Consider the following 14,036-nt stretch of genomic DNA (forward strand, 5'->3'; position numbering starts at 1 on the left):
TTTGGGATTTTTTATGATTCTTTTTAAGGATTACATTGAAATGCATGGGATTCTATAATATTTCAATAATTTATTATTAATAAATACTACTGTAAAACATATTGGTAATCATCACAGGTGCACAAGAGACCATGGGGCACATTAATATATAGTTGTTGGGCGATAACTATGTTTTGGGGATTTTTTATGATTTTTTTAAAGATTACATTGAAATGCATGGGATTCTATAATATTTCAATAATTTATTATTAATAAATACTACTGTAAAACATATTGGTAATCATCACAGGTGCACAAGAGACCATGGGGCACATTCATATATAGTTGTTGGGTGATAACTATGTTTTTGGGATTTATTATGATTTTTTTAAAGATTTCATTGAAATGCATGGGATTCTATAATATTTCAATAATTTATTATTAATAATTGCTGCTGTAAAACATATTGGTAATCATCACAGGTGTACAAGAGACCATGGGGCACATTAATATATAGTTGTTGGGCGATAACTATGTTTTGGGGATTTTTTTTGATTTTTTTAGAGATTACATTGAAATGCATGTGATTCTATAATATTTCAATAATTTATTATTAATAATTGCTGCTGTAAAACATATTGGTAATCATCACAGGTGCACAAGAGACCATGGGGCACATTAATATATAGTTGTTGGGTGATAACTATGTTTTTGGGATTTATTATGATTTTTTTAAAGATTACATTGAAATGCATGGGATTCTATAATATTTCAATAATTTATTATTAATAATTGCTGCTGTAAAACATATTGGTAATCATCACAGGTGTACAGGAGACCATGGGGCACATTAATATATAGTTGTTGGGCGATAACTATGTTTTGGGGATTTTTTTTGATTTTTTTAGAGATTACATTGAAATGCATGGGATTCTATAATATTTCAATAATTTATTATTAATAATTGCTGCTGTAAAACATATTGATAATCATCAAAGCTTTAAAAGAGACCATGGGGCACATTAATATATAGTTGTTGGGCGATAACTATGTTTTTGGGATTTATTATGATTTTTTTAAAGATTACATTGAAATGCATGAGATTCTATAATATTTCAATAATTTATTATTAATAATTGCTGCTGTAAAACATATTGGTAATCATCACAGGTGCACAAGAGACCATGGGGCACATTAATATATAGTTGTTGGGTGATAACTATGTTTTCTGATTTTTTAATGATTTTTCTAAAGATTACATTGAAATGGATGGGATTCTGTAATATTTCAATAATTTATTATTAATAATTGCTGCTGTAAAACATATTGATAATCATCACAGGTGTACAAGAGACCATGGGGCACATTAATATATAGTTGTTGGGCGATAACTATGTTTTTTGGATTTCTTATGATTTTTCTAAAGATTACATTGAATAGGATGGGATTCTGTAATATTTCAATAATTTATTATTAATACATGCTGCTGTAAAACATATTGGTAATCATCACAGGTGTACAAGAGACCTAGGGGCACATTAATATATAGTTGTTGGGCGATAACTATGTTTTGGGGATTTTTAATGATTTTTTTAAAGATTACATTGAAATGCATGGGATTCTATAATATTTCAATAATTTATTATTAATAAATGCTGCTGTAAAACATATTGGTAATCATCACAGGTGCACAAGAGACCATGGGGCACATTAATATATAGTTGTTGGGTGATAACTATGTTTTCTGATTTTTTAATGATTTTTCTAAAGATTACATTGAAATGGATGGGATTCTGTAATATTTCAATAATTTATTATTAATAATTGCTGCTGTAAAACATATTGGTAATCATCACAGGTGTAGAAGAGACCATGGGGCACATTAATATATAGTTGTTGGGCGATAACTATGTTTTTTGGATTTGTTATGATTTTTCTAAAGATTACATTGAATAGGATGGGATTCTGTAATATTTCAATAATTTATTATTAATAAATGCTGCTGTAAAACATATTGGTAATCATCACAGGTGTACAAGAGACCATGGGGCACATTAATATATAGTTGTTGGGTGATAACTATGTTTTTTGGATTTTTTTATGATTTTTTTAAAGATTACATTGAATAAGATGGGATTCTATAATATTTCAATAATTTATTAATAATAATTGCTGCTGTAAAACATATTGGTAATCATCACAGGTGTAGAAGAGACCATGGGGCACATTAATATATAGTTGTTGGGCGATAACTATGTTTTTTGGATTTGTTATGATTTTTCTAAAGATTACATTGAATAGGATGGGATTCTGTAATATTTCAATAATTTATTATTAATAAATGCTGCTGTAAAACATATTGGTAATCATCACAGGTGTACAAGAGACCATGGGGCACATTAATATATAGTTGTTGGGTGATAACTATGTTTTTGGGATTTTTTATGATTCTTTTTAAGGATTACATTGAAATGCATGGGATTCTATAATATTTCAATAATTTATTATTAATAAATACTACTGTAAAACATATTGGTAATCATCACAGGTGCACAAGAGACCATGGGGCACATTAATATATAGTTGTTGGGCGATAACTATGTTTTGGGGATTTTTTATGATTTTTTTAAAGATTACATTGAAATGCATGGGATTCTATAATATTTCAATAATTTATTATTAATAAATACTACTGTAAAACATATTGGTAATCATCACAGGTGCACAAGAGACCATGGGGCACATTCATATATAGTTGTTGGGTGATAACTATGTTTTTGGGATTTATTATGATTTTTTTAAAGATTTCATTGAAATGCATGGGATTCTATAATATTTCAATAATTTATTATTAATAATTGCTGCTGTAAAACATATTGGTAATCATCACAGGTGTACAAGAGACCATGGGGCACATTAATATATAGTTGTTGGGCGATAACTATGTTTTGGGGATTTTTTTTGATTTTTTTAGAGATTACATTGAAATGCATGTGATTCTATAATATTTCAATAATTTATTATTAATAATTGCTGCTGTAAAACATATTGGTAATCATCACAGGTGCACAAGAGACCATGGGGCACATTAATATATAGTTGTTGGGTGATAACTATGTTTTTGGGATTTATTATGATTTTTTTAAAGATTACATTGAAATGCATGGGATTCTATAATATTTCAATAATTTATTATTAATAATTGCTGCTGTAAAACATATTGGTAATCATCACAGGTGTACAGGAGACCATGGGGCACATTAATATATAGTTGTTGGGCGATAACTATGTTTTGGGGATTTTTTTAGATTTTTTTAGAGATTACATTGAAATGCATGGGATTCTATAATATTTCAATAATTTATTATTAATAATTGCTGCTGTAAAACATATTGATAATCATCAAAGCTTTAAAAGAGACCATGGGGCACATTAATATATAGTTGTTGGGCGATAACTATGTTTTTGGGATTTTTTATGATTTTTTTAAAGATTACATTGAAATGCATGAGATTCTATAATATTTCAATAATTTATTATTAATAATTGCTGCTGTAAAACATATTGGTAATCATCACAGGTGCACAAGAGACCATGGGGCACATTAATATATAGTTGTTGGGTGATAACTATGTTTTCTGATTTTTTAATGATTTTTCTAAAGATTACATTGAAATGGATGGGATTCTGTAATATTTCAATAATTTATTATTAATAATTGCTGCTGTAAAACATATTGATAATCATCACAGGTGTACAAGAGACCATGGGGCACATTAATATATAGTTGTTGGGCGATAACTATGTTTTTTGGATTTCTTATGATTTTTCTAAAGATTACATTGAATAGGATGGGATTCTGTAATATTTCAATAATTTATTATTAATACATGCTGCTGTAAAACATATTGGTAATCATCACAGGTGTACAAGAGACCTAGGGGCACATTAATATATAGTTGTTGGGCGATAACTATGTTTTGGGGATTTTTAATGATTTTTTTAAAGATTACATTGAAATGCATGGGATTCTATAATATTTCAATAATTTATTATTAATAAATGCTGCTGTAAAACATATTGGTAATCATCACAGGTGCACAAGAGACCATGGGGCACATTAATATATAGTTGTTGGGTGATAACTATGTTTTCTGATTTTTTAATGATTTTTCTAAAGATTACATTGAAATGGATGGGATTCTGTAATATTTCAATAATTTATTATTAATAATTGCTGCTGTAAAACATATTGGTAATCATCACAGGTGTAGAAGAGACCATGGGGCACATTAATATATAGTTGTTGGGCGATAACTATGTTTTTTGGATTTGTTATGATTTTTCTAAAGATTACATTGAATAGGATGGGATTCTGTAATATTTCAATAATTTATTATTAATAAATGCTGCTGTAAAACATATTGGTAATCATCACAGGTGTACAAGAGACCATGGGGCACATTAATATATAGTTGTTGGGTGATAACTATGTTTTTTGGATTTTTTTATGATTTTTTTAAAGATTACATTGAATAAGATGGGATTCTATAATATTTCAATAATTTATTAATAATAATTGCTGCTGTAAAACATATTGGTAATCATCACAGGTGTAGAAGAGACCATGGGGCACATTAATATATAGTTGTTGGGCGATAACTATGTTTTTTGGATTTGTTATGATTTTTCTAAAGATTACATTGAATAGGATGGGATTCTGTAATATTTCAATAATTTATTATTAATAAATGCTGCTGTAAAACATATTGGTAATCATCACAGGTGTACAAGAGACCATGGGGCACATTAATATATAGTTGTTGGGTGATAACTATGTTTTTGGGATTTTTTATGATTCTTTTTAAGGATTACATTGAAATGCATGGGATTCTATAATATTTCAATAATTTATTATTAATAAATACTACTGTAAAACATATTGGTAATCATCACAGGTGCACAAGAGACCATGGGGCACATTAATATATAGTTGTTGGGCGATAACTATGTTTTGGGGATTTTTTATGATTTTTTTAAAGATTACATTGAAATGCATGGGATTCTATAATATTTCAATAATTTATTATTAATAAATACTACTGTAAAACATATTGGTAATCATCACAGGTGCACAAGAGACCATGGGGCACATTCATATATAGTTGTTGGGTGATAACTATGTTTTTGGGATTTATTATGATTTTTTTAAAGATTTCATTGAAATGCATGGGATTCTATAATATTTCAATAATTTATTATTAATAATTGCTGCTGTAAAACATATTGGTAATCATCACAGGTGTACAAGAGACCATGGGGCACATTAATATATAGTTGTTGGGCGATAACTATGTTTTGGGGATTTTTTTTGATTTTTTTAGAGATTACATTGAAATGCATGTGATTCTATAATATTTCAATAATTTATTATTAATAATTGCTGCTGTAAAACATATTGGTAATCATCACAGGTGCACAAGAGACCATGGGGCACATTAATATATAGTTGTTGGGTGATAACTATGTTTTGGGGATTTTTTAATGATTTTTCTAAAGATTACATTGAAATGGATGGGATTCTGTAATATTTAAATAATTTATTATTAATAATTGCTGCTGTAAAACATATTGATAATCATTACAGCTTTACAAGAGACCATGGGGCACATTAATATATAGTTGTTGGGTGATAACTATGTTTTTTGAATTTTCTATGATTTTTTGAAAAATTACATTGAAAAGGATGGGATTCTGTAATATTTCAATAATTTATTATTAATAATTGCTGCTGTAAAACATATTGGTAATCATCACAGGTGCACAAGAGACCATGGGGCACATTAATATATAGTTGTTGGGCGATAACTATGTTTTGGGGATTTTTAATGATTTTTTTAAAGATTACATTGAAATGCATGGGATTCTATAATATTTCAATAATTTATTATTAATAAATGCTGCTGTAAAACATATTGGTAATCATCACAGGTGCACAAGAGACCATGGGGCACATTAATATATAGTTGTTGGGTGATAACTATGTTTTCTGATTTTTTAATGATTTTTCTAAAGATTACATTGAAATGGATGGGATTCTGTAATATTTCAATAATTTATTATTAATAATTGCTGCTGTAAAACATATTGATAATCATCACAGGTGTACAAGAGACCATGGGGCACATTAATATATAGTTGTTGGGCGATAACTATGTTTTTTGGATTTCTTATGATTTTTCTAAAGATTACATTGAATAGGATGGGATTCTGTAATATTTCAATAATTTATTATTAATACATGCTGCTGTAAAACATATTGGTAATCATCACAGGTGTACAAGAGACCATGGGTCACATTAATATATAGTTGTTGGGTGATAACTATGTTTTTTGAATTTTCTATGATTTTTTGAAAAATTACATTGAAAAGGATGGGATTCTGTAATATTTCAATAATTTATTATTAATAATTGCTGCTGTAAAACATATTGGTAATCATCACAGGTGCACAAGAGACCATGGGGCACATTAATATATAGTTGTTGGGTGATAACTATGTTTTGGGGATTTTTTAATGATTTTTCTAAAGATTACATTGAAATGGATGGGATTCTGTAATATTTAAATAATTTATTATTAATAATTGCTGCTGTAAAACATATTGATAATCATTACAGCTTTACAAGAGACCATGGGGCACATTAATATATAGTTGTTGGGTGATAACTATGTTTTTTGAATTTTCTATGATTTTTTGAAAAATTACATTGAAAAGGATGGGATTCTGTAATATTTCAATAATTTATTATTAATAATTGCTGCTGTAAAACATATTGGTAATCATCACAGGTGCACAAGAGACCATGGGGCACATTAATATATAGTTGTTGGGCGATAACTATGTTTTGGGGATTTTTAATGATTTTTTTAAAGATTACATTGAAATGCATGGGATTCTATAATATTTCAATAATTTATTATTAATAAATGCTGCTGTAAAACATATTGGTAATCATCACAGGTGCACAAGAGACCATGGGGCACATTAATATATAGTTGTTGGGTGATAACTATGTTTTCTGATTTTTTAATGATTTTTCTAAAGATTACATTGAAATGGATGGGATTCTGTAATATTTCAATAATTTATTATTAATAATTGCTGCTGTAAAACATATTGATAATCATCACAGGTGTACAAGAGACCATGGGGCACATTAATATATAGTTGTTGGGCGATAACTATGTTTTTTGGATTTCTTATGATTTTTCTAAAGATTACATTGAATAGGATGGGATTCTGTAATATTTCAATAATTTATTATTAATACATGCTGCTGTAAAACATATTGGTAATCATCACAGGTGTACAAGAGACCATGGGTCACATTAATATATAGTTGTTGGGTGATAACTATGTTTTTTGAATTTTCTATGATTTTTTGAAAAATTACATTGAAAAGGATGGGATTCTGTAATATTTCAATAATTTATTATTAATAATTGCTGCTGTAAAACATATTGGTAATCATCACAGGTGTACAAGAGACCATGGGGCACATTAATATATAGTTGTTTGGCGATAACTATGTTTTGGGGATTTTTAATGATTTTTTTAAAGATTACATTGAAATGCATGGGATTCTATAATATTTCAATAATTTATTATTAATAAATGCTGCTGTAAAACATATTGGTAATCATCACAGGTGCACAAGAGACCATGGGGCACATTAATATATAGTTGTTGGGTGATAACTATGTTTTGGGGATTTTTTATGATTTTTTTAAAGATTACATTGAATAAGATGGGATTCTATAATATTTCAATAATTCATTATTAATAATTGATGCTGTAAAACATATTGGTAATCATCACAGGTGTACAAGAGACCATGGGGCACATTAATATATAGTTGTTGGGTGATAACTATGTTTTTGGGATTTCTTATGATTTTTCTAAAGATTACATTGAAAAGTAAGGGATTCTGTAATATTTCAATAATTTATTATTAATAAATGCTGCTGTAAAACATATTGGTAATCATCACAGGTGCACAAGAGACCATGGGGCACATTAATATATAGTTGTTGGGCGATAACTCTGTTTTTTGGATTTGTTATGATTTTTCTAAAGATTACATTGAATAGGATGGGATTCTGTAATATTTCAATAATTTATTATTAATAAATGCTGCTGTAAAACATATTGGTAATCATCACAGGTGTACAAGAGACCATGGGGCACATTAATATATAGTTGTTGGGTGATAACTATGTTTTTTGGATTTTTTAATGATTCTTTTTAAGGATTACATTGAAATGCATGGGATTCTATAATATTTCAATAATTTATTATTAATAAATGCTACTGTAAAACATATTGGTAATCATCACAGGTACACAAGAGACCATGGGGCACATTAATATATAGTTGTTGGGTGATAACTATGTTTTTGGGATTTATTATGATTTTTTTAAAGATTACATTGAAATGCATGGGATTCTATAATATTTCAATAATTTATTATTAATAATTGCTGCTGTAAAACATATTGGTAATCATCACAGGTGTACAGGAGACCATGGGGCACATTAATATATAGTTGTTGGGCGATAACTATGTTTTGGGGATTTTTTTTGATTTTTTTAGAGATTACATTGAAATGCATGGGATTCTATAATATTTCAATAATTTATTATTAATAATTGCTGCTGTAAAACATATTGATAATCATCAAAGCTTTAAAAGAGACCATGGGGCACATTAATATATAGTTGTTGGGCGATAACTATGTTTTTGGGATTTTTTATGATTTTTTTAAAGATTACATTGAAATGCATGAGATTCTATAATATTTCAATAATTTATTATTAATAATTGCTGCTGTAAAACATATTGGTAATCATCACAGGTGCACAAGAGACCATGGGGCACATTAATATATAGTTGTTGGGTGATAACTATGTTTTGGGGATTTTTTAATGATTTTTCTAAAGATTACATTGAAATGGATGGGATTCTGTAATATTTAAATAATTTATTATTAATAAGTGCTGCTGTAAAACATATTGATAATCATTACAGCTTTACAAGAGACCATGGGGCACATTAATATATAGTTATTGAGTGATAACTATGTTCTTTGAAGTTTTTATGATTTTTTGAAAAATTACATTGAAATGGATGGGATTCTGTAATATTTCAATAATTTATTATTAATAATTGCTACTGTAAAACATATTGTTAATCATCACAGGTTTACACGAGACCATGGGGCACATTAATATATAGTTGTTGGGTGATAACTATGTTTTTTGAATTTTCTATGATTTTTTGAAAAATTACATTGAAATGGATGGGATTCTGTAATATTTCAATAATTTATTATTAATAATTGCTGCTGTAAAACATATTGGTAATCATCACAGGTACACAAGAGACCATGGGGCACATTAATATATAGTTGTTGGGCGATAACTATGTTTTGGGGATTTTTTATGATTTTTTTAAAGATTACATTGAAATGCATGGGATTCTATAATATTTCAATAATGTATTATTAATAAATGCTGCTGTAAAACATATTGGTAATCATCACAGGTGCACAAGAGACCATGGGGCACATTAATATATAGTTGTTGGGTGATAACTATGTTTTCTGATTTTTTAATGATTTTTCTAAAGATTACATTGAAATGGATGGGATTCTGTAATATTTCAATAATTTATTATTAATAATTGCTGCTGTAAAACATATTGATAATCATCACAGGTGTACAAGAGACCATGGGGCACATTAATATATAGTTGTTGGGCGATAACTATGTTTTGGGGATTTTTTATGATTTTTCTAAAGATTACATTTAATAGGATGGGATTCTGTAATATTTCAATAATTTATTATTAATAATTGCTGCTGTAAAACATATTGGTAATCATCACAGGTGTACAAGAGACCATGGGGCACATTAATATATAGTTGTTGGGCGATAACTATGTTTTTGGGATTTCTTATGATTTTTCTAAAGATTACATTGAAATGTAAGGGATTCTGTAATATTTCAATAATTTATTATTAATAAATGCTGCTGTAAAACATATTGGTAATCATCACAGGTGCACAAGAGACCATGGGGCACATTAATATATAGTTGTTGGGCGATAACTATGTTTTTTGGATTTGTTATGATTTTTCTAAAGATTACATTGAATAGGATGGGATTCTGTAATATTTCAATAATTTATTATTAATAAATGCTGCTGTAAAACATATTGGTAATCATCACAGGTGCACAAGAGACCATGGGGCACATTAATATATAGTTGTTGGGTGATAACTATGTTTTGGGGATTTTTTAATGATTTTTCTAAAGATTACATTGAAATGGATGGGATTCTGTAATATTTCAATAATTTATTATTAATAAGTGCTGCTGTAAAACATATTGATAATCATTACAGCTTTACAAGAGACCATGGGGCACATTAATATATAGTTGTTGGGTGATAACTATGTTCTTTGAAGTTTTTATTATTTTTTGGAAAATTACATTGAAAAGGATGGGATTCTGTAATATTTCAATATTTTATTATTAATAATTGCTACTCTAAAACATATTGGTAATCATCAGAGGTGTACAGGAGACCATGGGGCACATTAATATATAGTTGTTGGGTGATAACTATGTTCTTTGAAGTTTTTATGATTTTTTGAAAAATTACATTGAAATGGATGGGATTCTGTAATATCTCAATAATTTATTATTAATAATTGCTGCTGTAAAACATATTGACAATCATCACAGGTGTACAGGAGACCATGGGGCACATTAATATATAGTTGGTGGGTGATAACTATGTTTCTTGATTTTTTTAATGATTTTTTAAAAAATTACATTGAAATGGATGGGATTCTGTAATATTTCAATATTTTATTAGTAATAATTGCTACAGTAAAACATATTTATAATCATCCATGGTATGCAGGAGACCATGGGGCACATTAACATTTAGTCGTTGTGTGATAACTATTTTTTCTGAATGATTTTCCTAAAATGTACATTGAAATAGATGGGATTCTGTAATATTTAAATATTTTATTATTAATAATCGGTGCAGTAAAACATATTGGTAACAATTACATATTGTAAAGGAGACACTTGGGCACAATAATATTTAGTTGCTGGTTGATAACTCTGTTTTTAGAATTTTCTATGATTTTCCAAAAATTACATTGAATTTGATGGGATTCTGTAATATTTCAATATTTTATTATTAATAATCGGTACAGTAAAATACATTGGTAATATTCACATATTGTAAAGGACACACATGGGCACAATAACATTTAGTTGCTGGGTGATAACTATGTTTTTTTTTTTTATGATTTTCCAAAAAATTACATTGAACTGTACTGGATTCTGTAATATTTCAATATCTTATTATTAATAATTTGTGCAGTAAAACATTTCGGTGATAATTATAGACGAGAACATTAGACACAAACAATGTTTTTAGATTGTTTTATTACATTTTTACATGTATATATTGAAGTAACTGGGATTTACGATTTCATTGAACGCACCATCAGTTCGCCTAACCGTAAAAAGCCACGTTGCTGCGCAATCATTTTTGAAGCACGGCTAGTGCGACTGACTCTTTCTGAAGAGCGGCCAGCGTGACTGCAGTTGGTACTTTAAGTACACTTTGATACCAATACTTGTACTTTTACTCAAGTACATTTTGAATTACATAAAAATAAGAATACGTAAAAAATGTGAGTACTTTTTCCACCACTGGCATTCATTTCATTCATCTAGATAGAACTACTCTACCCAGCTCCTCTGGGTGGTGGGAGGGGGCATGGCTAGGAGGGGAGTGACTTTCTTTCAAATTTTGTAGGCTGCACCACTGATTCAGAAATACACACACATACACACATACACATACACACACACACGCACACGTGCACACGCACACACACGCACAGGCACAGCAGAAGCACCCGGTATGGAGGGTGAGAAACACGGCGTGTGCCGGGGGGAATAACGGGACGGGGACGACAGAGACTCAGACGGGGACATTCCATATCTTAACTCACACCAAGGGGAAGCGGACATTGACAGAGAAACAGAAACTAGGTTACTTATAGGCAGCTCGAGTCACACACGTCTCAGTGTTGTTGATGTTTGGAATTGGCCACGAATACCTGCCCCAAATAGTTCTGGTGAGTGACTCCTTCTCTCTCTCTCTCTCTCTCATAGCCTGTTACTGTGTTATAACTGTGTTGTGTGAACGGCAGCTGTTAGTTATTATGATGATAGATGACTGTGTTTTGATCAGAGAGAGTTGAGTTGAAGAAAGGCATTCATTCGGGGGGAACAAGGTGAACAGGGAGTTAAACGTTTTTTTTTTTCTTTTCCTGCAACATGGCCGCTCATATGTCTGTCACACACACAGCTTCCCAGCAGAAGTAGGCAGAACTAAAAGTAGCTACAGTTGTAACCACTTTCTCAATGGGCTCCTTAAAGCCTGTGTGACTCATCGTGATGAGGAGTCCTCTTTGGACCTCGTAACATTGTTGAAGCATTAGTGTTGTTGTTGAACGTTACACAAATGCCAAAGCTTCGATATAATCAGTATGTTAACTCGGATTTAATTTCTTAAACATTATGCCAACACCAATAAGTGTACCGTACGGACATAGTGGTCGTTGTTCCTTTTAACTATCCATGCTTCATTCCATTGTTTTATAACTGCTAGAAAAAGCTGAGTGAGTGCCTTGCCAGAAGGTTAAAGAAAGTCAAGTGGAGGAGCCTGCCTCTCTTACCTCGTACAGACTCGAGGTGCTTTCACTTTGCACAGTGATGAATGATAACCCACCCCACTGACAGCTGTTATTAAAAATGTGGTAGGTATGAATAAGAGCTGTGATCCTGGGAATGATGCATGATGTGCCTTTTTTTTTTAAACTCTCTTTCAAATGAGTTAGTCCATGTGGAGGAAATCATTTGAATGAAACTGAAAAGAATAGAGAGCGAGACAATCTAAGAATAGAGAGACTGGGTCTGTGTCCTAAACTGTCCCCTCTTCTTATCCTCTACATTTCCTCAGCTTGATGAAGCATAATGATGTGTATTTCCCCCCAGCAGTGTGCAAATTGTTTACATTTCATCAAGGGAGATTGTTAGGGGGAAACAGCAATTACCCCCCCCCCCCTGCCAGATTTCTCTTCTACATCTGTAGTTAAAGAAATACTCACATAAGCACTATGATCACTTTACCACTGTGCACTGTTGCAGCTTGACTTTTTTTGCATACAGCACAATGTTGTTTTGAACCATTGTTTGTACCAGGTTGTGCAAAACTGACCCATTGGGCTGCTAAAACGTGTAATGCTACCAGTCCTGCCATGCTTTTTTACAGAAAGATAGTTTGAGTTGTTGTTGTGTAGCATTTGTAGTAGCTGAAATTGAGTGCTTATATCTACAGCCTTAATCTGATTACATAAACAAGATTGTCTAATAACAGCATGGCTTCATTTGGACCTTGGACAACATGTGGCCAGTCTATGACACCAGTCGTCTATGGCGTATCTATGACGTATGTCAGACTGCATTATTTGTGCAAAGTTTCAGCTTGAGTCCAAGCCCCTTTGACTGCTTCCATCATAATGGTTGAGGTTGTATGTTAGCCAAGTGGCAGCTTGCACAAGAAATGTGGCGTTGATTGGTCCAGTGGTTTGCGACATTAGCGGCGGAGATAATTGATAATTAAAGTTCTATATTTCAAAATGAATAAAACATATGTGGAAAACAAATTAGTCGAGGTAATAAGTTAGCCTATTGGCAGCATGCAACAATAAATGTGGTGGTGAAATCTGGTTTGATTATAGCTCCACTCATACTCACACAGACACACACAGACTGAACCTCTTATAGAAGGCGTGGCTCCTGCAGTGGATCCATGGGAAAGATGTGATGCTCCTGTGGATCTCTGTATTCATGGGGCCAGCCTGTGACATCAGTCATCTATGACATATCTATGACTC

At 30.6% G+C, this 14,036-nt stretch overlaps 2 protein-coding genes across 10 annotated transcripts in view; one reads left to right on the forward strand and one right to left on the reverse strand.

Annotated features, from left to right (window-relative positions):
- The window catches only part of LOC311062940 (toll-like receptor 5), a gene marked incomplete at both ends in the record, with an annotated part of 43,800 nt that extends 31,950 nt beyond the window's left edge, over positions 1-11,850 (reverse strand). The window contains one exon of the mRNA XM_084082159.1: positions 11,821-11,850. Within this exon, the coding sequence (XP_083938285.1) occupies positions 11,821-11,850 (30 nt within the window). The remainder of the gene's footprint in view (positions 1-11,820) is intronic.
- A 78-nt stretch (positions 11,851-11,928) lies between these two features.
- Positions 11,929-14,036, forward strand: part of LOC311062629 (dystrobrevin beta-like) — a 39,937-nt gene continuing 37,829 nt past the window's right edge. For 5 of the 9 annotated variants that reach the window (XM_084081811.1, XM_084081816.1, XM_084081818.1 and 2 more), the window contains exon 1: positions 11,929-12,212. The gene's annotated coding sequence lies outside the window, so the exon portion shown is untranslated. Of the gene's footprint in view, positions 12,213-12,875; positions 12,897-14,036 lie in introns of those variants that run through there. The other 4 variants (XM_084081820.1, XM_084081812.1, XM_084081817.1 and 1 more) reach the window with 2 other exon arrangements.

Source organism: Gymnoscopelus microlampas, assembly GCF_963454915.1.
Source record: "Gymnoscopelus microlampas genome assembly, chromosome: 16".
NCBI lineage: Eukaryota > Metazoa > Chordata > Actinopteri > Myctophiformes > Myctophidae > Gymnoscopelus > Gymnoscopelus microlampas.